We start from the raw sequence: 25,471 nt of genomic DNA on the forward strand, positions 1-25,471 counted from the left end.
CGTTGGCCGCATTAAGATAAATTCAACAGTGTAAAAAAGTGAATGCAAAGGACCTGAAATAAGTCATCAGGATTGGGGGTAGGATTTACAGACCATTTTAGCTAATAGAGGATGTTTTCCTAAGATATTATTATTGTCATAGTTATTATTAATATACTTTATTATCCGCCCGTCACACTAGGGTCGCTGGGCAGATAAAAGCAATTAAAACAGAACATTAATATTAAAACATATTAGGACATAATATTAAAAATAGGTGTGGGTGGGTGTTATATACACTCTCTCTCTCTCTCTCTCTCACACACACACACACATACTTGCCATCACAGAAATAAGATGGGTCCTAAAAACATATATTTCAAGTGTCTAAGCCAAGGTAAAGAGGTTCGTCTTCAGCATTCACCCAAAGCTGTATAAGGAAGGCGCTGGGCACACCTCTGTGGAGAGGCCCTTCTCCCTGGCCACAACTCCTGAGCCTGTGAGGGCAGTGGAACAACCAAGAGGGTATTCTCTGTCGATCTTAGCACCAGAGAGGGTTGGTAGAGAAAGAGACGGTCCTTCAGAATTGTGGAGTTGTGGAGTTGTTTAAAGTTTTAAACACTAATGTGAGAGCGGTCCAGAAATATACCGGTAACCAGTGCAGCTGTTTTATAACATGTGAGGGGGGGTCATATAAATAAATAAATAAATAAATAAATAAATAAATACACACACACACACAAACACACTTCATTTGGATTTATTTCTGATAGTACTCACAGTATGCTGGCATTTTTATCAATATATGAATACTGGCAACTCAATTTATATATATAAATTGGTGTGAGTGGGTGGGTGGGTTGGTGTGTATCCAAAAAACACTATGTTTAACCATCTAGAGAGCCAAACTGCATTCAGAGAAAGTGGTGAATGAACAAAAGAGAAGCATAAATGAATGCAGAGACGCTAATTTAGAGTCAGTTAAAAAACAAAAATGAAGCATACATTCATGTTTTATTTGCTTTATTCCTAGTTGCTATTTTAACTGAGGAAAACAAGGAAACTGGGCTCATCCACACTTGCCTGGAAAGCATGGGATGTAGTGGTTTTCTGCTTGCTCCACACTTTCTAGGCATGGGTCTGAGCGGCTTCACCTTTGCACTGCTGCTTTCCTCTGGAAAACCCGCTCTTCGGTGCTAAATCGGAACAAACAGCAATCCATGGGAAAACCCAATTTCTTCTGATTCATTGCTGAATATTGGCTTTCCCTGGGAGCAAGTGACAGGGAAACAGATGTGTGGAGAGGCCCTCTATCTGGAATGCTAAGCTTCATTAAGAAAAAGTGTTAAGCAGAGCAGGGAATGAATGCAGAGATGGTACAAGTTTCTCACAGGTGCCTTTTACCATGGGATCTTCAGGAACAGGAGCCCAGAGAAGATTGGCAGGTAGAGCCCAGAGGATCGAGATCCCCTAGAAGGATCTGGGGTACACCTGGCATTTACAACGATAGTATCTTTTTCTTCCAAAATGGGAGGTATGCCTTTGTTCATTGCAGCACAGGTAGACCTGATAGTGCAGCCCTTCATAATTATGTCTCTGAATTCTCCATCTGGAAACGGAAGATGAGATGGGCTGATTATGTGGGAATGTTCAGGGTGGCAGGAGAGGATATATTGTTTATTAATATCCTTCCTAACTTGCGTTAACAAGTTCCTTTATGTAGCAGAGTTACATTCCCCCTTTTTATATGCACAGCAGATAGCTGGTTGCAGGCTTGTGTGAGCCTCTCACTATTATACAATTCAATCTTTCTCAGATTGAGTTGTACGTTCCTGGTAAGTTCCCTTGAATCCCTCTTAAAAGAATAAAGATGCGACAGTCTTATTCAAAGGCAATAAAAGACGTTTACTCACATTAGTTCACAGTTGGATTCCTGAAGGCAGGCTAAGTTACAAATATGTACTTGTGGATCTACTCCATATGGGGGAATAATCCCAGTGCTTCTGCTAGCTGAGAGCTAGCAGAGCGGTCCTAGCTAGAAGCTGGTCAAACGAAGAAGGAAGTAAAAAAGAGGGAGGTGTGCTGCGTGACTTGTCCTTTTGTTACCTGAAAAGGTTAGGTCACGCCCACCTCTAGTCACATGCAAAAGGAAGGATGCTCCAGCTAGGAGGAACAGGAAGTTTCGACTGGCTGGACCAAACATTCCCTCGCATGTCTTCTCTAGCATTACAAGGAATGTTGTACTTGACTGCCTCTCATGGATCATATCCCACAAATTAGAAAGGAATTGTAGTTGCCGGTAACAGCCCCTCCAAACTAGCCTGTGGTTCTTTGGATTCCACCCGGGATCTTTGCCATCCAAAGTAAATGTTCATGCACTGAGCCATGATCCTTTCTCCAAGTGTGGGGTGATCACCTTCCTTTTCTGGTAGAAGCATCCCCTTATATTTTCTGAAAGGCAGCAACACCCATTTCTTCCATGCGCCGCATCAATCCCAAACCAGTGCAGCTACAAAATGCATGGGGGTTTGGGACTGAAAAGGAGCACTGCATCTTACCGGCTTTTGAGCGTGAGAGCACATCAAAGCAGAACCTCTCCGGTCCAGTACAGTTCACCATATCTGCATTGCATGTGCCAGACCAAGAGTAGCAGGAAGGACACTGCTTTCCATTGGCTTTCGGATTTATTCGTTGCGCTGAAAGCAGGGACGGGGTGGGGTAGTGGAGAAGATTCTCAGTCGGAAGGATTGGAGAAGAAAGCAACAGAGATGCTACAGCAGAAACAACCAATTTGAACACACACCCCACCCCAGGACTCAAGTCACTGAGAATAAATCCTACTCAGGTTTATGATGGTCATCAATTTATGAATCCAGCAACAAGTGCAATGAAATAAATAATAATAATAAATAATAATAATAATTAAATTTCTATACCACATTTCCCACAAGCACAAGGTGGCGTGGTTCACCCACTCTTCATTTAAGCCTCACAATAACCCTGTAAAGTAGGCTAGGCTGGGAGATGGTGACTGGCCTAAGGGCGCCCAGTGAGCTTCATGGCTGAGCAGGGATTTGAACCTTGGTCTCCAAGATCATACTCATAGAGTTGGAAGGGACCGCGAGGATCATCCAGTCCAACCCCCTGCAATCTTTTGCCCAATGTGGGGCTTGAACCCACAACCCTGTGATGGCCTGGGACCTGGGCTCAGACTTGGAACCAGAGGTGTTTCAGTCCGCACTGGATTCTCTGCCTCAGGCGGCAGCTGAACCAGGTCTGGGGCCTGATTCTGAAGAGCCCCAGTTTGCACAGGTTCCCCTGCAACAAGCACCAGCTGGGCCGAGTCAGGGGCCTGAGTCTGCCCTGGCTCCAGATGAGGGGATTACCTCATTGCCTTCAGCTGGGCAATCACTTACAGCTGCTCCACTACCGGTTGGGTCAGGAGAGGCTGAGGTGGCCTCTGGGTCTAGTAACCCACCGACATCTCCCAAGCTGCAGAGACTGAGGTCTGAGAGAAGGAGAGACCCGAGTACTCGCAGGAGGAGTGCTTGCCTTCGGGCGAGACAGGGAGGTGAGTCACCAGGGATCAAGACCTGGCCCAGCATTCTAACCACTGTGCCACACTGGCTCTCAATGTGATGCGACCTTCGGAATGCAGCGTTGCAGAAAGCGCCAGCCTGCAAGCTATGGCCATCTGTCATGGATGCTTTAGCTGAGATTCCTGAACTGCAGGGAGTTGGACTAGATGACCCTCAGGACCCTTTCAACTCTAAGATTCTATGATCCTACGAAAAGGAAATAGTGGTGGTAGGACAGGGGGAAGAGAAAATATATGCACTTACAGCGTGGAGGGACTATCAATGCACAGTCATTGCCAGTGCAACAGCTCAGACTGGTCCTTATGCTTTTCCCTTTTCCTATAGTCATGTGCTTTGGGGGATAACTGCACTTCTCAGAGGATGCGCAGCCTCTCACTACAGTCTGAAGCACCTTGCCATCTGCAGAAGAAGGGAAGAGAAAGAGGTTCATTCAGTCACAATGAAAGCATCCACCTTATTTCACACAATATTAAGAGTGGTTGATGTGAATAGGGGTAAGGTACAAATGGCCTTCTCTCCTCTGTTTTTAAAAACTGAGGTTTTTCTCTTCTCCCTCCTCTCTCCCTAGTGAATAAATTATATTTTTCTCTTCTTTGCAAGCCTAACCTCACCTCTCGGACCCCTGGAAGCCGCATGGCTTCTCTATCTGTTGGCAGAAGAGCCACGGGCCTTGGGACAAAGCAGAGGAATGGGGACTCTAGTGATTCAAGACAGCTTGATAAGGTGGGCAGTAGAGAATGTAACATTTATATGGGATAGTAGAATTAGCTAAAGAATGCAGACCCTCCAAGTGTCCCTATTTCCCAGGGACAGCCCCGGATTTACAGAAGCCGTCCCGGTTTCTGATCTGATCCCGGAATGTCCCGCATTTCCTTAGGACGTCCCTGTTTTCATCTGAGAAAAGTTGGAGGGTATGAGAACGCAACTTTGATGAAAAGTTCCCCACTGCCGTGGCATTGTTTATTGAATATAGAAGCATGCTTCTGTAACCAATGAAAATGTACACGTGTGCAGATGATCCCTCAGGTAACTTGTGCATAATCATAACATGTAGTGTTCACGTGAAACTTTGCAGATAAAAATAAGCTTCTTGCATTTGTTTGGTGTGCAGAATCTTGGAGGTTAACTCTCTGTGCCTCTTTCTTGCTTAAGCTTAAAATACAGTGGTACCTCGCAAGACGAAATTAATTCGTTCTGCGAGTTTTTTCGTCTTGCGAAGCACGGATTTTGGAAAAGCTTCAAAAATCACCAAAGTCTTCAAAAACCTCAAAAAAGGCTACCACACCGCGTGCTATGAGTTGCTCCTCGAAGTCAAGTCGCAACTGCACCCCCTGAATGCACGGTTTTAAGAAAAAGGAAACAAACTTGCAAGACAAAGGAAACAAACTTGCAAGACGTTTTCGTCTTGCGAAGCAAGCCCATAGGGAAATTCGTCTTGCGAAGCAACTCAAAAAACAAAAAACTCTTTCATCTTGTGAGTTTTTCGTCTTACGAGGCATTCGTCTTGCGAGGTACCACTGTAAACCTTTTTCTATCGTTCCACCCTGACAGTGTTTTCCTCTCTTTGTGTGTGTGGTCCTTTCCTGGTTTGGTGGGTTTAATTGTGTGTGTGTCCCTTTACACTTACCTATAATACTTTCAAGAAACACAACAATGCAAGTATCTTGGCCCTCAACGCAGGTCTTCATCCTGCCCATGCAATTGGTGCCAACATCAGTACAAGTTTCACACTCCAAAGAATTACCTGGAAGAAGGAAGAAAAGTGATCCTTTTGTAGGGGTATAAAATAGAGCCAACCCTCTTGACTCCTTTAAGCATTGCATGGTTGCTTGCCATCCCAGTCTCCAAACATTGTGAGATTCCAGAGGTTCCTGGCTCTTCCCCAAGGTTCGTGTTTCCTTTGGGATGAGGGACAGCGGAGATAGTGCTGCCTTTATGATGCAGTGGTACCTTGGTTGTCAAACGGCTTGGCTCCCAAACAAACTGGTTCCCGAACAAATTGACTCCTGAATACCGCAAACTTGGAAGTGTTCCAGTTTGCGAACATTTTTGGGAAGCCGAACGTTCAACGCGGCTTCTGCAGCTTCAAATTGAGTGCAGGAAGCTCCTGCAGCCCATCGGAAGCCACGCCTTGGTTTTCGAACAGTTCCAGGAGTCTAACGGACTCCAAGAACAGATTAAGTTTGAGAACCAAGGTACCACTGTATATGGTTTATTTACACATATATACAACGAGAGCCTGCAGTGGAGGGGTTCACAGCATTAGCACCCCAAAAGAGTCTAGCTGCAGCCTTGGATTCAAGCAGAGTCTTGCTGGCTTCCCAGCCTTCAGCTTTGCTTCCAGCCACTAGCTCACATAACTCAACTCTCAAATCTGGCCTTTGTCTTTCTAACTCCCAGTGAGTTGAGGGAGAGGGAGCCACCTATTTTTTTATCTGGCACAGAGCCACTTCTTTTGTTACCTTAATGACCCATACTTAGAGGGCCTCACCAGAAAGCTAGCTCAATGATTCCAAGAATGGAATCTGTGCTGGAGCCAGGAATTAGAAGGGGGATCAGCAGGCCAGACCACTGAAGCCAGACCTTTGGCCTCCCTAGCTCAGTATTGTTTACACTGACTGACAGCAGCCCTCTCGGGATGAGTTCCCTCCCAGCTCTACTTGGGGATGCCAGGGACTGAGTCTGAGACATTCTGCATGCAAAGCAGGTGCTCTGCCACCAAGTCGTGACCCTTCTTTCAAGATTTTTTGGAAACACAGACTCCAAAGAGTCTCTACTCAGGAGATTTTTAATTCTTTCCTTCCAACTCTGTGACAACAAACACCCAGCATATTATCCGTCTTGCATGCCCATCTCCAACTTGCTCCCAGCTACTTCTTACCCTTGGTCAGAAGTACGAAGAAGAGGAAAGATCTCAGGAGAGTCTGCATCCTGGTGGGACTGCCACAGGGGACAAGCAGTGGAGAAACTCTCTATGATGAAACAAATTTTCTGGCACCAAGAGCCTGCAAAGGGAAATTTCTGCATGTCAAATGGCAACTTCCCGCAGTGTGCATGTATACATTTGATGAGGCGTAAACAGAGACTTGCTCGTAATCTTCAGAAGCAGAGGGATGATACAATTCTCCTCACTTGGCAGAATGTTTACCACATGTGTGTTTGTGCGTGTGTGTGTGTGTGTGTGTGTAAGATGTGGAAACTCCTAACCCTTATCACATTCAATAACTTGGACATCAAATATCTGAATGAGCACTTCCCTTCCTATAATCCAGCCTGAGGAATAAGATCAGTGAAAGATCCACTTTCTTACACGTTTGGAGGGCAACAACTCAGTTGAGGGTCTTCTCAGTGATTCAAAAGTCCAGTTCAACCCCATTAATATATGAGTTGCTGTTGGGTTTTTTTAAAAAAATATATATGAAAATTTGCAATTAAATGTGTATTTTATCTCAATATTTGCAATTCTGAACCTAGCATATCAGGAAATATGCATTTTGGTACATTTTATGAGCTGGAAACTATCACAAAACTCGTAAGAAATGCAAAATCTGAAGTATACATTCTGACTGAGGTATTAATGAGAGAGGTGTGAATTAAGTTTGCTTTTTAAAAAAACAAAGTTCTCTATCACTAGTTCTTAAAAAACAAAACAGGGACATTTCCATACCCTCCAACATTTCTCCAATGAAAATAGGGACATCCCATTCCATGATAATATTTAATATTTATATCTCACACATATTACTGGGTTGCCCCAACCACTCTGAGAAGCTTCCAACATATATAAAAGCATAATAAAACATTAAACATTTAAAAACTTTCCCTATACAGGTTTGCCATCAGACAGTGGGGAGGCAGGGCATGTTGGATAACTCAACATTTCACCAGTGAAAATAAAGGTAAAGGTAAAGGGACCCCTGACTATTAGGTCGTCATGACTGACTCTGGGGTTGCGGCGCTCATCTCGCTTTATTGGCCGAGGGAGCCAGCGTACAGCTTCTGGGACATGTGGCCAGCATGACTAAGCCGCTTCTGGCAAACCAGAGCAGCACACAGAAACGCCGTTTACCTTCCCGCCAGTGCAGTACCTATTTATCTACTTGCACTTTGACGTGCTTTCAAAATGCTAGGTTGGCAGGAGCAGGGACCGAGCAACGGGAGCTCACCCCATTGCAGGGATTTGAACAGCCGACCTTCTGATCGACAAGTCGTAGGCTCTGTGGTTTAACCCACAGCACCACCTGGGACATCCTAAAGAAAAGTGGGACATTCCAGGATGGAATCAGAAACTGGGGTGGCTTCTCTAAATCTGGGACATCCCTGGAAAATAGGGATACTTGGAGGGTCTGGACAATTCAAGACAATCCTTGGACTACCCTCATAGTAAATGTACATTACGCTCTGTGTTTTCAAGCAAATCTAGGTCGGGCTGGTTGTTGTTCTAATTGGCAGACACAAATGCAAGCTTAGGGGGGAAATACAGAGATGTGCAAGACGAGATGGACTGGAGATAGGAATTTATCTATCTTTGCCCCAAGAATAGGAATGAGTTAAAGCAGTCTCCTTCCAGCAAGGTAGAGGAACTTCTGCCCCATGGGTCTAATGAAGTCTCCCCATTAGACTTTGCAAGGCTCATTTTAAAACATCTGCACTGCTTGCCAGTCTGTTTCTGAGCCCATTTCAAGGTGCTCATGCGCTTAAAGTCTTAATCAGCTCAGGCCCCAAATACCTGAAAGGCTTCCTCCTTCCCTATTGACACCCTTGGCAAGGGGGAACAAGCCCTACTGCTTGTCCCATCACCCTCAAAAGCACAGTGGTGGCGGCCACATGGGAGAGGGCCTTCTTTTCACAAACTGCTTTGAGATCTTTTACAACCGAGCAGTATATGCCTTTATGAAATTAATAAGAAGAACGAACGAATGAATTCTCTGTGGCAGGCAGCCCCTGAGGCCACACCGATGCCCCACATTTAGAGATCTAGAATACCAGTTTAAACAGTTATGGCTTCTTCCCCCAAAGGATTCTGGGAGATAGGCCTGAACTTCATACGCACTGTCCTGACCAGGGCCAGCCCAAGGCATTTTTGTGCTTGAGGCGAACTACAAAAATGCTGCCCTACGCCCTGCGGAGGAGGAGCTAGTCAAAGAGGAGAGCAAGATCTGCTTCAGGATCTGCTACCCCCGTTAATCCTGCCACCGGAGGCTGATGCCACACGTTGCCTCATGGGTGGGCTGGCCCTGGTACAGGCCCATAAAAGGCATCCTTGAAGCCCCACCAACCAGGGCCCTAAATGGCCTCAGTCCAGTATACCTGAAGGAGTGTCTCCACCCACATCGTTCTGCCCGGACACTGAGGTCCACCGCCGAGGGCCTTTTGGCGGTTCCCTCACTGCGAGATGCCAAGTTACAGGGAACCAGGCAGAGGGCCTTCTCGGTCCTGGCACCTGCCCTGTGGAACACCCTTCCACCAGATGTCAAAGAGAAGAACAACTACCAGACTTTTAGAAGAATCTGAATGCAGCCCTGTTTATGGAAGCTTTGAATGTTTAACAGCTTTTAATGTTTAACAGACCACTCTATTTTAATACTTTGTTGAAAGAAGCCGCCCAGAGTGGCTTGGGAAACCCAGCCAGATGGGCGGGGTATGAATAATAAATGATGTATTATTATAATATAAAAAACATTTCAAACTAAGCTGGTGCCAAAACAGTGCCGTGGAGATGCCCACCTGGTGTCAACCACACTAAAACAGCAATGCACACAAGTGCAAAAACATTCAGAGAAATCAGCTGCAACCTTCCAGCAGCTTGACCTCACCCACAAAGGTGCTCTCCATCGCCTCCTGAGACAGACAAAGGCCAACAATACAATACTGGCATCAGATATTGATATGTCATTGAAATAAACAGTGTAGCATTTTCTTTGCAGGATGGAAAAACGGCACAGTTTCAAGATAGCCTATTTAAAAAAAGATACCAGTTTCTGCAAGGTTTGGAACTGCCAGCATCAACCCCTTTTTAACAGCCCACAATCTTTTTGGGCTTTCCTGGTTGTCGGTCCTCAGGGCACGGAAGTGAGACTCTGGAAACCTCGCCAGTAATGCTGGCTTAATCACTCTGGAAACTCCATCACACCAAGCATCAGACCATCGCTCCATCGAGCTGCGCATTGTCAGCACTGACCGGCAGCGGCCCTCCAGCTTTGCAGAAAGGAAGACATTCCCAGGACGCCGGGGATTAAATCTGAGACGGTTTGCGTGCAATGCGTGTGCTTCGCCGCTAAGCTGCAGCCTTTCCCCCCATTTGCAGAAGGTTGGAAGCAGAAATACGGGAGAGGAAGAAGCCAGAATCACGAAAGCAGCAACAGCTGCAGGGCTGCTTTCAGCAAGGAGGAAGGCTAAAGCCAGCTGCAGGTGCGCGCGCGTGTTTTTGGGGGCTTCTAAGTGGGGACCCCGCAAAATTTGGCACGCACTATTTCTCCCCTGCACTATGTCCCCCTCCCCTCCCCCGCTACAAACTCAAGGCGGGTGGGTGGCTGTTGCCACAGCTTAAAGGGCTTGGAAGGGGTTTTGAGCTCGCCTTCAGTTCCCTGCAAAGCGGCTGGAGTCTTCCTCGAGAGTAGGCCTCCGCTTTGGTGCCGTTCCTCCCGGGGGAGCCCCGCGCTGCCCCTGCTTCTAGTCCGCGCCATGTCGCAGAGGGAGCCCAGGTTCTCCCGCCTTCGAAAGCCGCCTCTCCCTCCTCCCCGTCCTCGTCCTCCTCCTCCTCCTTCGCCGCCCACTTTCCCGTCATGCTCGTCCCCTCTGACCTCCGGCTTTCGGCGCCACACCACGAAAATGGCGGCGGGAGCAGCGGCCTCGGCGGTGCCATCCAGGGCGGCGGCTCTCCCTGCCGAATGGATCAAGAACTGGGACAAATCGGGCAAGACCGAATTCTTGCAGCATTGTCGTAATCTGTCTGAAAATGTCACTTTCAGAGGTATCCAGCAGGCTTTATATGAGCTTGCATCCCATGTTGTCAAGGGAAACCTAAAGCATGACCAAGCATCCAGTGTTTTGAAGGATGTAATAGAATTGCGGGAAGACATGCCCTCCATCCTGGCAGATGTCTTTTGCATTTTGGATATTGAAACTAGTTGCTTAGAAGAAAAAAGCAAGAGGGATCAGTTCATGCAGTTGGTGTCAGCATGTTTGTACTTGGTTTCAGATACTATACTAAAAGAACGTCTGGACCCAGAAACATTAGAATCATTAGGGCTGATCAAGCAGTCTCAGCAGTTTAATCAGAAATCTGTGAAAATCAAGACAAAACTTTTCTATAAGCAACGGAAATTCAATTTATTAAGAGAAGAGAATGAAGGTTATGCAAAACTGATTGCTGAACTGGGCCAAGATTTATCTGGCAATATCACTAGTGAGCTGATCTTAGAAAATATCAAATCTTTAATAGGGTGTTTCAACCTTGATCCCAATAGAGTGTTGGATATTGTTTTAGACGTCTATGAATGCAGGCCAGAGTATGATGAATTCTTTGTACCTTTGATAGAATCTTACATGTACATGTGTGAACCTCAAACACTCTGCCATATCCTTGGATTCAAATTCAAGTGTTATCAGGAGCCAAATGGAGAGACACCTGTTTCTTTGTATAGAGTTGCTGCAGTACTTTTGCAAAGCAATCTGATAGATTTGGAAGACCTTTATGTACATCTCCTTCCAGCAGACAACACTATTATTGAAGAACATAAACGAGAAATTGGAGAAGCCAAACTAATTGTGAGGAAGCTTACAGTTGTTGTATTATCTTCTGAAAAGACTGAAGAGAAAGATAAGGAAAAGGAAAAGGAAGAGGAGAAAACAGAAAAACCACCTGATAACCAGAAACTGGGCTTATTAGAAGCAATGTTAAAAATTGGTGACTGGCAACATGCACAAAACATTATGGACCAGATGCCTCCATTTTATGCAACTTCACACAAACCTATTGCTGTTGCTCTTTGTCACCTTCTTCATGTGATGATTGAACCTCTCTACCGAAGAGTTGGAGTACCCAAAGGTGCCAAAGGGACACCAATTTTTCCTTTGCAAAACAAGAGAGCACCCAAGCAAGTAGAAAGTTTTGAAGATTTAAGCAAGGAAGTGATCAACATGCTTTGTTACCTTGGCCCCCATCTCTCTCATGACCCCATATTGTTTGCAAAAGTAGTGCGTCTTGGAAAAGCATTTATGAAAGAGCACCAAGCAGATGCAGGCAAGCAAAAGAATAAAGAGAAAATGGACTTATTATTCAGCTGTTTGCTGAGTATTACCGACCAGGTTTTGCTTCCTTCTCTTTCTTTGATGGATTGTAATGCATGCATGTCTGAGGAACTCTGGGGGATGTTTAAAACATTTCCATACCAGTATCGGTATCGCCTCTATGGACAGTGGAAGAATGAAACATACAATAGTCACCCACTACTGGTGAGAGTTAAAGCTCAGACAATTGACCGAGCCAAACATATTATGAAGCGTTTAACCAAGGAAAACGTAAAGCCATCTGGAAGACAAATAGGAAAACTGAGCCACAGCAACCCAACCATTTTATTTGATTATATTTTGTCTCAGATACAGAAGTATGATAATTTAATCACCCCAGTTGTTGACTCATTGAAATACCTCACTTCATTGAACTATGATGTCTTGGCATATTGCATAATTGAAGCACTGGCTAATCCTGAGAAGGAGAGGATGAAACACGATGACACCACAATCTCCAGTTGGCTTCAAAGTTTAGCTAGCTTCTCTGGTGCTGTTTTTCGAAAATACCCTATAGAACTAGCTGGTCTACTTCAGTATGTGGCAAACCAGCTAAAGGCTGGGAAAAGCTTTGACCTGCTTATTTTGAAAGAGGTGGTACAAAAAATGGCTGGAATAGAAATCACTGAAGAGATGACAATGGACCAGCTAGAGGCCATGACTGGGGGAGAGCAGCTGAAAGCAGAGGGTGGATATTTTGGACAGATCAGAAACACTAAGAAATCTTCTCAGAGATTAAAAGATGCACTTTTGGACCACGATCTTGCCCTTCCACTGTGCCTTCTCATAGCTCAACAGAGAAATGGAGTGATATTTCAAGAAGGAGGGGAGAAACATTTGAAGCTGGTGGGAAAGCTCTATGATCAGTGCCATGATACTCTGGTACAATTCGGTGGATTTTTGGCATCCAATTTAAGCACAGATGATTATATTAACCGAGTGCCTTCTATTGATGTTCTCTGTAATGAGTTCCACACCCCTCATGATGCTGCATTTTTCCTTTCACGGCCTATGTATGCACATCACATTTCATCAAAATATGATGAATTGAAAAAGGCTGAGAAAGGGAACAAACAGCAGCAGAAAGTTCACAAATACATTACAGCGTGTGAGCTTGTGATGGCCCCTGTTCATGACTCGGTGATCTCCTTGCACATTCCAAAGGTCTGGGATGATATCAGTCCACAGTTCTATGCTACGTTCTGGTCACTGACAATGTATGACCTTTCTGTGCCACATAGCAGCTACGAACGGGAAGTCAACAAACTCAAAGTCCAGATGAAAGCTATTGATGACAACCCGGAAATGCCTCTGAACAAAAAGAAAAAAGAAAAAGAGCGCTGTACAGTTCTTCAGGACAAGCTTCTTGAAGAGGAAAAGAAACAGTTAGAGCACGTGCAAAGAGTGCTGCAGAGACTGAAACTGGAAAAGGATAATTGGCTTCTTGCTAAGTCCACCAAAAATGAGACTATAACAAAATTTCTGCAGTTGTGTATATTTCCTCGGTGTATCTTTTCTGCCATTGATGCTGTTTACTGTGCTCGCTTTGTGGAACTGGTGCATCAACAGAAAACACCAAACTTTTCAACACTTCTTTGTTATGACAGAGTATTCTCTGATATAATCTATACTGTAGCCAGCTGTACTGAAAATGAAGCTAGTCGATATGGCAGGTTTCTCTGCTGCATGCTTGCTACTGTAACTCGGTGGCATAGTGATAGAGCCATATATGAAAAGGTGTGTGGCAACTATCCCGGCTTTCTCACCATATTACGGGCAACTGGTTTTGATGGTGGGAACAAAGCTGACCAGTTAGATTATGAAAATTTTCGGCATGTGGTACACAAGTGGCATTATAAGTTAACCAAGGCATCTGTACACTGCCTGGAAACCGGTGAATATGCACACATCAGAAATATCCTGATAGTGCTGATCAAAATCCTGCCATGGTACCCCAAAGTTTTGAACTTGGGCCAGGCTTTGGAAAGAAGAGTCCATAAGATCTGCCAAGAGGAGAAAGAGAAGAGGCCTGATCTATATGCATTAGCGATGGGCTATTCTGGACAGTTGAAAAGTAGAAAACATTGCATGATCCCTGAAAATGATTTCCACCACAAGGACCCACCCACCAAGAATGCAGTACCTACAACGGTGCAAAATGGGCCCGGAGGAGCTGGGCTTACTTCTTCACTCACAGTAAATGCAGCTAAACTGGAAGAAAGCACAGCTGAGGAGACTGAGAAATTATTAAAGGAGAAATCTCAGGGTGCTGTTAAAGTGATTAATAAAGCTGCCAGTGCAACACCAAAGCTGACCACAAGCAATGGTAGCAATGCTTTCAACAACAAATTTATAAAAGAAGAGAAAGAGAAATGCGGGAAGGAAAAAGAGGAGAAAAAAGAGAAAACTCCAGCTGCCACTCCTGAGGCCAAAACACTTGGGAAGGATGGGAAAGATAAACCAAAGGAAGAAAGGGTGAACAAAGAAGACAAAGCAAGAGATAGCAAGGAAAAGACACCTAAGTCTGATAAAGAGAAGGAAAAGAACAAGAGAGAAGAGAAGTTGTCAAAGGATGAAAAATCCAAGATCATTGTGACCAATGCTGAGTCAAAGTCAGCTGCAGAAAAGGAAAAAGAGAAAGAGCCATCCAGAGAGAGAGAAGTAACCAAGGATGTGAAATCCAAGGAAAACATTAGAGGAGGAAGAGAGAAGGCTCCGGTAGTTGGGTCCTTGAAGTCACCTGTTCCCCGATCAGAAGCATCAGAGTGTGAAAGGGAACAAAAACGTCGCAAAGTTGATACCCATTCTATTCCATCACATTCCTCAACGCTAAAGGACAACCTCAGCGAACTCAAGGACTCTTCAGCAAAGCACTGCGTTAACCACTCAACTCCAACACTGCCCATGAGTAAGGAGAGAGAAGTGGACAAGAAAGATTTGGACAAGTCAAGGGAAAGCTCCAGAGAGAGAGAGAAGAAAGATGAAAAGGAAAGGAAAGATCGAAAAAGGGATCATTCAAATAGTGATCGGGAAGTGCCTCAGGATTCAACCAAACGTCGCAAAGAGGAAAATGGAACAACTGGTTCTTCCAAACATAGTAAGAGTGAAAATCCCTCTGATTCTCCTCACTCCAATGAGAAGGAGAAGGACAAAAGCAAATCAAAATCTTCAGGCAAAGAGAAAGGAGACTCAGTAAAAGTTGAAAAGATGGAGAAAAGCTCTGGTAGCAAAAAGGAGCCCAGACATGATAAGGAGAAAACAGAGAAAAAAGAGAAACGGGACAGTACTGGAGGAAAAGAAGAAAAGAAACACTTATCAGAGTTGCTGCCAAGTATTCTCTTAAAATGAGAAGATACTGAGGTGTGACCATATATGTATTTTCCGGAATATACATTGCACACAGAAGATTGTGAATAAAGAGGACCCACCTGCATCTCCTTAAATTATTCAGTTCTCTGCTTTATTTCCCCCTCATTGCTGAAGATTTGATTGTTGAGTTGTACATTACTGTATTTTTGTTGGTTAGCTTCTTATTATTTTCAGTACCTGGCTGAAAGTGTTACACGTTCCATATTTTAGCACAATGTGCTGCAAATTGTTGCCATTGTGCAAATGAAGTTTATACGTGGACAGAGTTCCACATTAGGTTACCCTAAATACTGCCTGATTTCAGCAATCCTTTTCAGATGGAATTGAAACATTTGCTGTGTTTGAAAACACAACAAATAAACAGTTGTTGAACCTTTGGAATTTACCTCATTTAAAATACAGTTTTTATTTATAGTTTCTAATATCAATAACTAAAACCAAGTGGGAGCATTGCTTTTGGTGTCGTGCTTAAGAATGATTTGTATATTATGTGCACAGCATTTCACCAGTTAAAATAGAATCAAGGGCTGGCTTTTCGAACTGATTTAAGGGTCATTTTCAATGTGACCCATATCAAGTGTGCATTCAGAAGTCCATTTTCAGCCCCATTAATATATGAGTTGCTGTTGCTGTTGGTTTTGTTTTGTTTTTTTAAGAAAATTTGCAATTAAATGTGTATTTTATGTCAGTATTTGCAATTCTGAACATATCATATGAGGAAATATACATTTTGGTGCATTTTTCGAGTTGCAAACTATCACAAAACTCATTAGAACTGGAAAAACTGAAGTATACATTCTGATTGAGGTATTTAGTGAAAGAGGTGTGAATTAAGTTTGTTTGCTTTTTAAAAAAGCAAAGTTCTCCTCCATCACTAGTTCTTAAAAAAACAAAACAGGGACGTTTCCATACCCTCCAACATTTCACCAGTGAAAATAGGGACATCCTATAGAAAAGTGGGGCATTCTGGGATCAAAACAGAAACCGGGTCAGCTTCTCTAAATCTGGGACATCCCTGGAAAATAGGGACACTTGGAGGGTCTGGACAATTCAAGACAATCCTTGGACTACCCTCATAGTAAATGTACATTACGCTCTGTGTTTTCAAGCACATCTAGGTCTGGCTGGTTGTTATTTTAATTGCAGGCAGAAATGCAAGCTTAGGAGGGAAATACAGAAATGTGCAAAATGAGATGGACTGGAGATAGGAATTTATCTATCTTTGCCCCAAGAATAGGAATGAGTTAAAGCTGTCTCCTACAGCAAGATGGGGGGACTTCTGGCCCATGGGTCTAATGACTTTGCGAGGCTCATTTTAAAACATCTGCACTGTTTGCCAGTCTGTTTCTGGGCCCATTTCAAGGTGCTCATGCGCTTAAAGTCCTAATCGGCTCAGGCCTCAAATACCTGAAAGGCTTTCCCCTTCCCTGTTGACGCTCTTGGCAAGGGCGAACAAGCCCTACTGCTTGTCCCACCACCCTCAAAAGCACAGTGGCGGCGGCCACATGGGAGAGGGCCTTCTTTTCGCAAACCGCTTTGAGATCTTTTACAACCAAGCAGTATATGCTTTTATGAAATTAATAAGAAGAATGAACGAATGAATTATCTGTGGCAGGCAGCCCCTGAGGCCATGCAGACGCCCCACATTTAGAGATCTAGAATACCAGTTTAAACAGTTATGGCTTCTCCCCCCAAAGGATTCTGGGAGATGGGCCTGAACTTCATAGGCACTGTCCTGACCAGGGCCGGCCCAAGGCATTTTGGTGCCTGAGGCAAACTACAAAAATGCCGCCCTGCGGAGAAGGAGGAGCTAGTGAAGATCAAGAACAAGAGGGGAGCCACACATTGCCTCATGGGTGGGCCGTCCCTGGTACAGGCCCATAAAAGGCATCCTTGAAGCTCCACCAACCGGGGCCTATATGGAAAGAGGGAAATGGGCCTGGGGTGATTCCACAGGGTGTCTGTTGCAAACCGCCCTGGGATTTTCGGATGAAGGGTGGCATACAAATTTAATAATAATACTAAGAAGACACAGAGGTGCAAGAAGTGCATGAGTGGAAGAGAGCCTCTAAGGTTCTTTTCACATTCAGGTGACAGTACCAATATTATCACAACAGGCCCAATCATGAGCCATGGCCATGTGTGTTACCTAATCTGCACTATATGCTCTATCCATCCATCTATTTATTTCATTTATAGAGCACCTTTTTTCTCCAAGGAGCTCAAGGTGGCAGATGTGGTTCTCCCCCTCCTCATTTAATCCCCCCAACAACCCTGTGAGGTAGGTTAGCATGAGAGGCAGTGGTTGGCCTAAAGCCATCCAAGTGAGCTTTGTGGCCAAGTGGGGGATTTGAACCCTGGTCTCCCACAACCTAGTCCCACATGCTAACCACTACACTGGCTCCGTGGTACTGCTTTAAACTGTCATGGCTTCCCCCAAAGAATACTGGGATTCTGGTAGCGCTGAGAGTTGTTAGGAGACCATTATTCTGGTCTGGTGGAACGCTCTGTCTCACGAGACCAGGGCCCTGCAGGATCTGATTTCTTTCCGCAGGGCCTGTAAGACAAGAGTAGTTCCACCTGGCCTTTGGCTTGGAATCAACTTGATCCCCTCCCCCTCTTTCCTTTTTCCTTTCTCCTTCTGTGATGGAACTCCTATTTGGGGACTTCCCTGGCTTTTTTTTTTTTTTCCAAAAAATTTATTAGTTTTCACAATATTATAAACGAACACACAAGACAAACAAACATAAATTATAGCCTTATTGAAAATTACGGTTATTAACTTTGTTAAGTGACTTCCTCGCTTCCCCTTGGTTGAATTTCATTGCATGTCCTTTTAACGGTTTTCCAAATCCCAATTTTTATGAAATTTAACTTAAACATTAACATCCTAATGGAATTAAACAAATTAACATAAATAAAATCCTAAGCCCATTAAGTATCTGCAAGCTATTTTCAGTTAGTTTAACTTAACAAATTTAACTAAATAATCATTAAATTTATTCCACTCTTCCTGATACTACTCCTTCTGGTTGCAGACTCTTCCGGTTAGGTCGGCTAGCTCTGAAAATTCCATCATCTTCATCTGGCATTCTTGTTGGTAATTCTTGGGTTTTCCACTTTTTAACTAACAAAATACCAGCAGCAGTTGTGGCATACAAAAATACTGGCTTTTTTTCTGGCCCACATAGGACCAGTCTGGATAGTTGGCCTTAGTGAAGATTTGACGTTTTCATCCACAAAAAGTTTTTGATTTCCGTTTCTACTGAAATGAGGCTGCATTTTAATGTTGTACTTTAATCTTGTTTTTGAGTTGTATTTTAATCAATTGCTTTATACCTGGTGTTAGCTGCCCTGAGCCCGGTTTTGGCTGTGGAGGGTGGGGTATAAATAAAATTTATTATTATTATTATTTATTATTATTCTGCTTTTACAGTTACAATTCTCAGAATGGATTAACAGCCAATCTGTCTTCCTAGGGAACTATGAGAACTGTAGCTCTGTGAGGGATCGGGATCTCCTAGCTCTTGGCACCCTTAACAAACTGCGTAATTTGGGGGGAGCCATGACTGATTAAAACAGTAGTATGCTGCTTTAAAAGGGACGCAGGTGGCGCTGTGGGTTAAAGCCTCAGCGCCTAGGACTTGCCGATCGAAAGGTCGGCGGTTCGAATCCCTGTGGCGGGGTGCGCTCCCGCGCTGCTCGGTCCCAGCGCCTGCCAACCTAGCAGTTCGAAAGCACCTCCAGGTGCAAGTAGATAAATAGGGACCGCTTACCAGCGGGAAGGTAAACGGCGTTTCCGTGTGCAGCTCTGGCTCGCCAGATGCAGCTTTGTCACGCTGGCCACGTGACCCGGAAGTGTCTCCGGACAGCGCTGGCCCCTGGCCTTTTAAGTGAGATGGGCGCACAACCCCAGAGTCTGTCAAGACTGGCCCGTACGGGCAGGGGTACCTTTACCTTTACCTTTATGCTGCTTTAAATGTAAAGTGCAAAGTGGGCCTCTTACATCTCCAAGTGTGGGAATAATATTAATACTAATGCTAATACTAATACAGTGGTACCTCAGGTTAAGTACTTAATTCGTTTCGGAGATCCGTACTTAAGCTGAAACTGTTCTTAACCTGAAGCACCACTTTAGCTAATGGGGCCTCCTGCTGCTGCCGCGCCACCAAAGCCCAATTTCTGTTCTCATCCTGAAGCAAAGTTCTTAACCTGAAGCACTATTTCTGGGTTAGCAGAGTCTGTAACCTGAAGCGTATGTAACCTGAGGTACCACTGTAATAGGAACTGCTATGAGAGGGGACATAAGAGGCTGAGATTTCATTGCGGCAAGTGCCAAGCCTGGACAACTTGTAACAAAATGAACTGAAATGAGCTCAGCAGCCCTGGAAGCCAGCTCAGCAGAGGCTCTCTACAAACCCTCTGCGTTTTGCTGCCTACAGGGAACTGCTTGTCTAGGCAGCTGGCAAGGATGCTGGAATCACAGAATTGGTGGAGTTGGAAGGGACCCTGAGGATCATCTAGCCTAACCCCCTGTAATGCAGAAACATGCAGCTGTCCCATACGGGGGTCAAACCTGTGACTTTGGCATTATCATCACCACGCTCTAGCCAACAGAGCTACTTAACTTGTGCAACCCAACTGGTGGGTTGCACTGACTGTGCATTGTGCGTTACAGACTACGCAGGGTTTAATTATTTGTGGTATTTCTACTCCACCCTTTAGCAAAAAAAGGGGGGAGCTCAAGAGCAGTTTACAAAAATCAAAACGGCAGGACCTCAGGCTTACAATCTGGAAGGAAAGGACAGCTCAAGGTATTGAAATTACAGCTGAGGTTGGTGCTGGTTCTAGCCGTCTTGCCTTGCTAAATCAGATCCAGAGCAGCACATGTGGCAATTTCCTGGTGAGGGGAGGGCGGCTCCAGATACACAGTTCTTGTATAAGTGTTTCAAAACCTCAAGTTCATTGGAAACGTTAGATTAACATTTGGCAAAGGCCTTTAAAACGAATGCAGCTGACGGCTGCTGCTTCTTTCTAGGCTGGTCTCAGTGATCAGGTAATACTTGTCAGGAAATTTGTGTGTGTGTGTGTGTGTGTGTGTGTGTGTGTGTTAATAGAGTTACACCATCACCATCTTATAAAGTGCTATAAAGTGCACTATAAAGTTTATAAAGTTTATAAAAAAGTGCTATAAAGTTGTTATAGTGCGCTGGAGGGGGGGCCTTTGAAAAATTGCACCTTTCTCTTTACCCTGGCATCCCAGGAATCACTTGGAAAACTAAATTTGATTAGCATCTATTTATTTCCACTTTACTGCTTGGACCAAATTTACCCTAAATATGAAGCATAAACAAAGAAATCAGCAGTTGCCCCCACCTGCTAGATGAAACATTAAGCTCTTGTGCATTAAAAGTGGAAAGATCTAACTGATTTGGACAAATTTGGGGGATTGAAACTTTATGTGGGAAACAGATTAAGGAACTGAAATTGAACATGAATACCATTATTAAAGATATGGAACGGCATTAAATATATGAAATGCTGCATTAAAGATATGAAACTGGAAATGATGCAAAAATGGCATCTTACCTCACTAACATTTACAACATAGCTCACTATTGTCCTGGCTTGGTTGCAGAGACGGGGTCATTACTGGCACATCTAGTGGATATTCCCCAAGGGGACAATGTTTTGAGACCAGGTGATGATGATTTGGATAAAATGACCCATCAGCATATCACCAGCACTCCAGAGCTAGCCTCACTGAATCTGTATATGAATAACAACAAAGCGTGTCCTTCATGGAGAGCACGTGTTGTGGTGGGGTCTAGCAGGACACCCTCTTCTTTCGCTGCATGTACCAGATCACCCGCCCACCCTCCCTAATTTAGGGCTTTTGTGTTTGACCTTGCTATGCCTGTCATGGGGCCGTCTGCTTTTGGGGCAGGGGCCTGGTAGGAATTTTGTCCATTTGGCTGATTGGCTGGTGCCGTTTGGTTTTTGCCTACTGCGTAGCAAATCGTCACAACTTGTAAGGTTGCGGTTAGGCATTGGTTAAAAAAATGGGTTGGTGGAGGGGTAAAGAATTGGCTGTGCCTGCCCCTCCAATGCTACTGCTGCAAGGGAATTCCGGTAAAGGAATCCAGGGGCTCGCCATGCTTTCGTCCGAATCCCTGGCGTGGGTTCTTGGGCTGCGCAAGTCCCTGGGAGCATGCAGGGAGAGTTCAGGATCTGGTACCCAGCTCCATTTTATCTCCAAATGTTTTCCCTTACTGGCTTTTGCAGGGTTGCGGAAGTCAGTTCTGTCCCTGACCAATGCCTAAGCAACCACTCACATTTTGTATTTTAATAAAGTTGTGGCCAAAATTATGCCAAAAACCTTAAACAAAAATTCTGTGTGAATTGTGATTTCTTTGGGGGGTGGCTTGGGGACCTTGACACGCAAAGACCTGGTGGATAAACCCTTAACTGGATTTTTGTTGGCAGCAGCAAGTATGGTTATCTCCAAGACAGCAAGGGAACCTGTATTATCCTGATACGAGTGCGTGTGGTAAACAGCCCCCACAGAGAAATTAACACAAAACCCCGAGCAACACCAGGACAAATTTGCTGGAGAATGGTGAAACTTTATTACAATTACAAAGACAGTGGAAAATGAAAGACCGGCCCGAAACATTTGCACCATTTTATAGATAGCATAACAGACAAATATTTGCATCTTTCTTCTTGTAATTTGCTAGCCTTGTCAGGGAACAACTAGTATCACTTAGGGGAGTTTCCTGGAACGAAGTGATAAGAGTTGATTACTTATTAATAATTTGTTAAAACTGTACTGGATGGGACATCAAGTTCCGAGGTGTTGGAAAACAACAATAACGAATATTGAAAAATGGGAGACGGAAGACGAAAATGGTTAAATCAACAATGATACAATGGACTACAGACCTGTGATATAATACAGAAATGTGTGCATGGGGAAAGCAGTGGAAAGTAGATATGAAATTTACTGCTTGTTACACCTTAAAAGGTAATTATATGAAAACAGAACGGAAGAAATTAGATTATAATATCATGATAATGATTTAATTGATAGAAGGTAGGATGCAGCAGAAGGGGAGAAAAAACAACATGAAAAATGGGGTGGCAAGTGGACAAAAACAAGAGAAGAGACGAAAATGTATTTTGATTGTATGTGCTAAAAATGATGAAACTTAATAAAATATAATGGGAGAATATTGAAGAAAGAAAACCCTCCATGCCTACACGTTTCTCCTCCCAACTGCCTTGCTAAGAACCCTTTCAGCATCTTCCTCCAAATCATCCACAAATTTTTCCAGCATTCTCAGCGTTGACATAAAAGCAATTCCTCCTGCTGCTGGGGAGCCAAGGAGCAGCAATAGAGGTAAGAACAGAATATGAAAAACCCTGACCTTCGCGTTGGTCAGTAACCCACCTACACACAAAGGCAATTCTGAAGATGGAGGGGACTTCTTCATCTGGGCTCTAAGTTCCTCCTCAGGTTGCTGAACCAGCCTAGCAAGTTTGGCAAGAGACTCATCATCCACACCAAACTCCTGATAGTAGTTTAACATGGAAGGCAAGAGGAGGGAGGTGTCACAAGCAAAAGGGATGCCTGGCGTTGGGGTTGCGGTGACACCACACGACACCGTGGCGACCTCCCATGCGTGTTTCTTCAGAACCGCTTTCTTCTTCTGTAGGATATGCGTGGAGATGCTTGGAAGGGCCAAAATAAAAGCCCGTTGTTTGTGGACAGGGAGGTCCTTCTCTAGCGTTTCTTCCAAATGGTGGAAATCGTACTTGTTGAGGTCATATCTGGAAAGGAGGAAAACCCCCTGAGAGGTGAATTTTGCTTCACTGAGGCTCTGCATACAGTCCTCACGGATTTTCCTCAGGACACCCTCCTCATCATAGAAGGGGGCCTGTTGTCTCCTGGCACTTTCCAAATCCAAGTCGACCTTGGTGCGCACAAAGTAAAACTTTTTTCCCAGCTGCTTAATTGCTTTTGCCAGGAGAATATCATTCTGGCCTAAACGGCGGCTGCTGACAATAATGAAGAAGTCATAGCGGTCAAAGTTTACCTGCTGGAGGTACGTATCAGCTGTGAATTGATTTGTGCCAATTCCTGGGAGATCCCATATTGTTACACTGGGAAGTTTAGGGTGCTGGTAAGGGACAATCTCCATAGTGGTCTCACGTACTCCAGTTTGTGCAGCACCTACTTCATGATCGCCAAGACCTCGAAGGGCATTGACCAGGGCAGATTTCCCAGCACCCGTTACTCCCGAAATGGCGATATCAAGCTTGATCTTATCTGGTGTTTCCAGCAAAATGCTAAGGACATCTGCCATTCTGCTGTTTTCCAGAAACTCAGCCATGGTTGTGGAGGTCTCACCTGAAAGGACATAAGGGAGAGGCATTTCATTTTCATAGAATCACAGGTGCCAAAACAGTCCAGTGGAGATGCCTGCCTGGTGTCAACCACACTAAAACAGCAATGCACACAAGTGCAAAAACATTCAGAGAAATCAGCTGCAACCTTCCAACAGCTTGACCTCACCCACAAAGGTGCTCTCCATCACCTCCTGAGACAGACAGAGGCCAACAATACAATACTGGCATCAGATATTGATATGTCGTTGAAATAAACAGTGTAGCATTTTCTCTGCAGGACGGGAAAACTGGGCAGTTTCAGGATACAGTGGTACCTCGGGTTACATACGCTTCAGGTTACAGACTCCGCTAACCCAGAAATAGTGCTTCAGGTTAAGAACTTTGCTTCAGGATGAGAACAGAAATCGTGCTCCGGGGGTGCGGCAGCAGCAGGAGACCCCATTAACTAAAGTGGTGCTTCAGGTTAAGAACAGTTTCAGGTTAAGTACAGACCTCCGTAACGAATTAAGCACTTAACCAGAGGTACCACTGTAGTCTGTTTAAAAAGATACCAGTTTGTGCAAGGTTTGGAACTGCCAGCATCAACACCTTTTTAACAGCCCACAACCTTTGGTCCTCAGGGCACGGAATTGAGACTCTGGAAATCTCGCCAGTAATGCTGGCCTAATCACTCTGGAAACTGCATCACACCAAGCATCAGATCTCTGCTCCATCGAGCTCAGTACTGTCAGCACTGACCGGCAGCGGCCCTCCAGCTTTTCAGAAAAGAAGGCATTCCCAGGACGCCGGAAATTAAATCTGATACGGTTTGTGTGCAATGCGTGTGCTTCGCCGCTAAGCTGCAGCCTTTCCCCCCATTTGCAGAAGGTTGGAAGAAGCAGAAATACGGGAGAGGAGGAAGACACCAGAATGACGAAAGCAGCAGCAGCAGCCGGAGTGATTTAGCAAGGAGGGAGGCTAAAGCCAGCTGCAGGTGCGCGCGCGTGTTTTTGGGGGCTTCTAAGTGGGGACCCCGCAAAATTTGGCACGCACTCTTTCTCCCTTGCACCATTTCCCCCTCCCCTGCCCCGCTACAAACTCAAGGCGGGTGGGTGGCTGTTGTCATAGCTTAAAGGGCTTGGAAGGGGTTTTGAGCTCACCTTCAGTTGAGCTCAAAAGCGGCTGGAGTCTTCCTCGAGAGTAGGCCTCCGCTTTGGTGCCGTAGCAGCAACGCACAAAACAACCCTGACGCCTGCCTGCAATTCTCCGGGACCCCTTGGAAGTAAAAGTGAAACGAACCTTCAGTCTGCCCCCACCCAAACTCAAGTCTCTGTGCCTGGTGCCACCTTGTGGCCCTAATTTTTACGTACACCATGGGAAGGTTTAAAGGTTACCCAACTAAGTATTAAGTGACATGGTGAGAATTTTAGTATAGCTCATTTTTTCTACGTGCTTTTAGTTTCTTCTTCATGACTACTGTTGTTATAAATAATCTTTCATAGAAAATATTGCATTACATTCTTCATTAAATTATCTTTCTGTTGATTTATAATTTTATGGTATTGCTCAAAAAAAGAAAAGGAAAAAAAGTGGTGTTATGAGCCATCATTACCAAAACCAGATGACACCTGACTGGCTCTCTAAACACTCCTTTTTCTGATTGTTTGGCTGTATCTTTTGATAGAATGCAGATAACTGAACAAACTTTGTTGCATTACATTCTTCATTAAATTATCTTTCCATTGATATGTAACTTTATGGTATTACTCCAAAAGAAAGTGGTGATATTGTAGCCTTATGAGGCTTTGCCCTTGGGTGGGAAAAATATTGCGCCTGGGAAA

At 44.6% G+C, this 25,471-nt stretch overlaps 3 protein-coding genes across 8 annotated transcripts; 1 reads left to right on the forward strand and 2 right to left on the reverse strand.

Moving 5' to 3' along the window:
• Positions 1-985: 985 nt before the first annotated feature.
• On the reverse strand, positions 986-16,887 carry LOC307221654 (phospholipase A2 inhibitor NAI-like). Of its 6 annotated transcripts, none has more exons than XM_079986384.1 (6): positions 16,647-16,887; positions 6,460-6,583; positions 5,206-5,322; positions 3,822-3,977; positions 2,538-2,750; positions 986-1,588 (listed from the first exon to the last, which is right to left on the reverse strand). In XM_079986384.1, the coding sequence occupies exons 2-6, from the start codon at positions 6,506-6,508 to the stop codon at positions 1,380-1,382; spliced, it is 744 nt and encodes a 247-aa protein (XP_079842510.1). In that variant the 5' UTR covers positions 6,509-6,583; positions 16,647-16,887; the 3' UTR covers positions 986-1,379. The 6 variants fall into 6 exon arrangements, with proteins under 6 accessions (XP_079842510.1, XP_079842508.1, XP_079842511.1 ...); XM_079986382.1 differs by lacking the exon at positions 16,647-16,887 and adding an exon at positions 10,382-10,485; XM_079986385.1 differs by lacking the exon at positions 16,647-16,887 and adding an exon at positions 10,156-10,291 and having other exon boundaries at positions 2,538-2,675.
• On the forward strand, positions 10,263-15,620 carry LOC307221462 (THO complex subunit 2-like; the record flags this gene model as incomplete). Its single annotated transcript, XM_079985887.1, has 1 exon — positions 10,263-15,620. One exon carries the CDS (start codon positions 10,263-10,265, stop codon positions 15,216-15,218), a length of 4,956 nt encoding a protein of 1,651 aa, XP_079842013.1. The 3' UTR covers positions 15,219-15,620.
• Positions 16,888-21,844: 4,957 nt separating the features above from the next.
• On the reverse strand, positions 21,845-25,051 carry LOC307221745 (interferon-inducible GTPase 5-like). Its single transcript, XM_079986544.1, is given in 3 exon segments — positions 21,845-23,652; positions 24,791-24,806; positions 24,808-25,051. Coding segments are annotated over 3 exon segments (1,368 nt in total). The 5' UTR covers positions 25,006-25,051; the 3' UTR covers positions 21,845-22,498.
• Positions 25,052-25,471: the final 420 nt, after the last annotated feature.

The sequence above is a fragment of the Podarcis cretensis genome, assembly GCF_951804945.1.
Source record: "Podarcis cretensis genome assembly, chromosome: 8".
Lineage (NCBI taxonomy): Eukaryota > Metazoa > Chordata > Lepidosauria > Squamata > Lacertidae > Podarcis > Podarcis cretensis.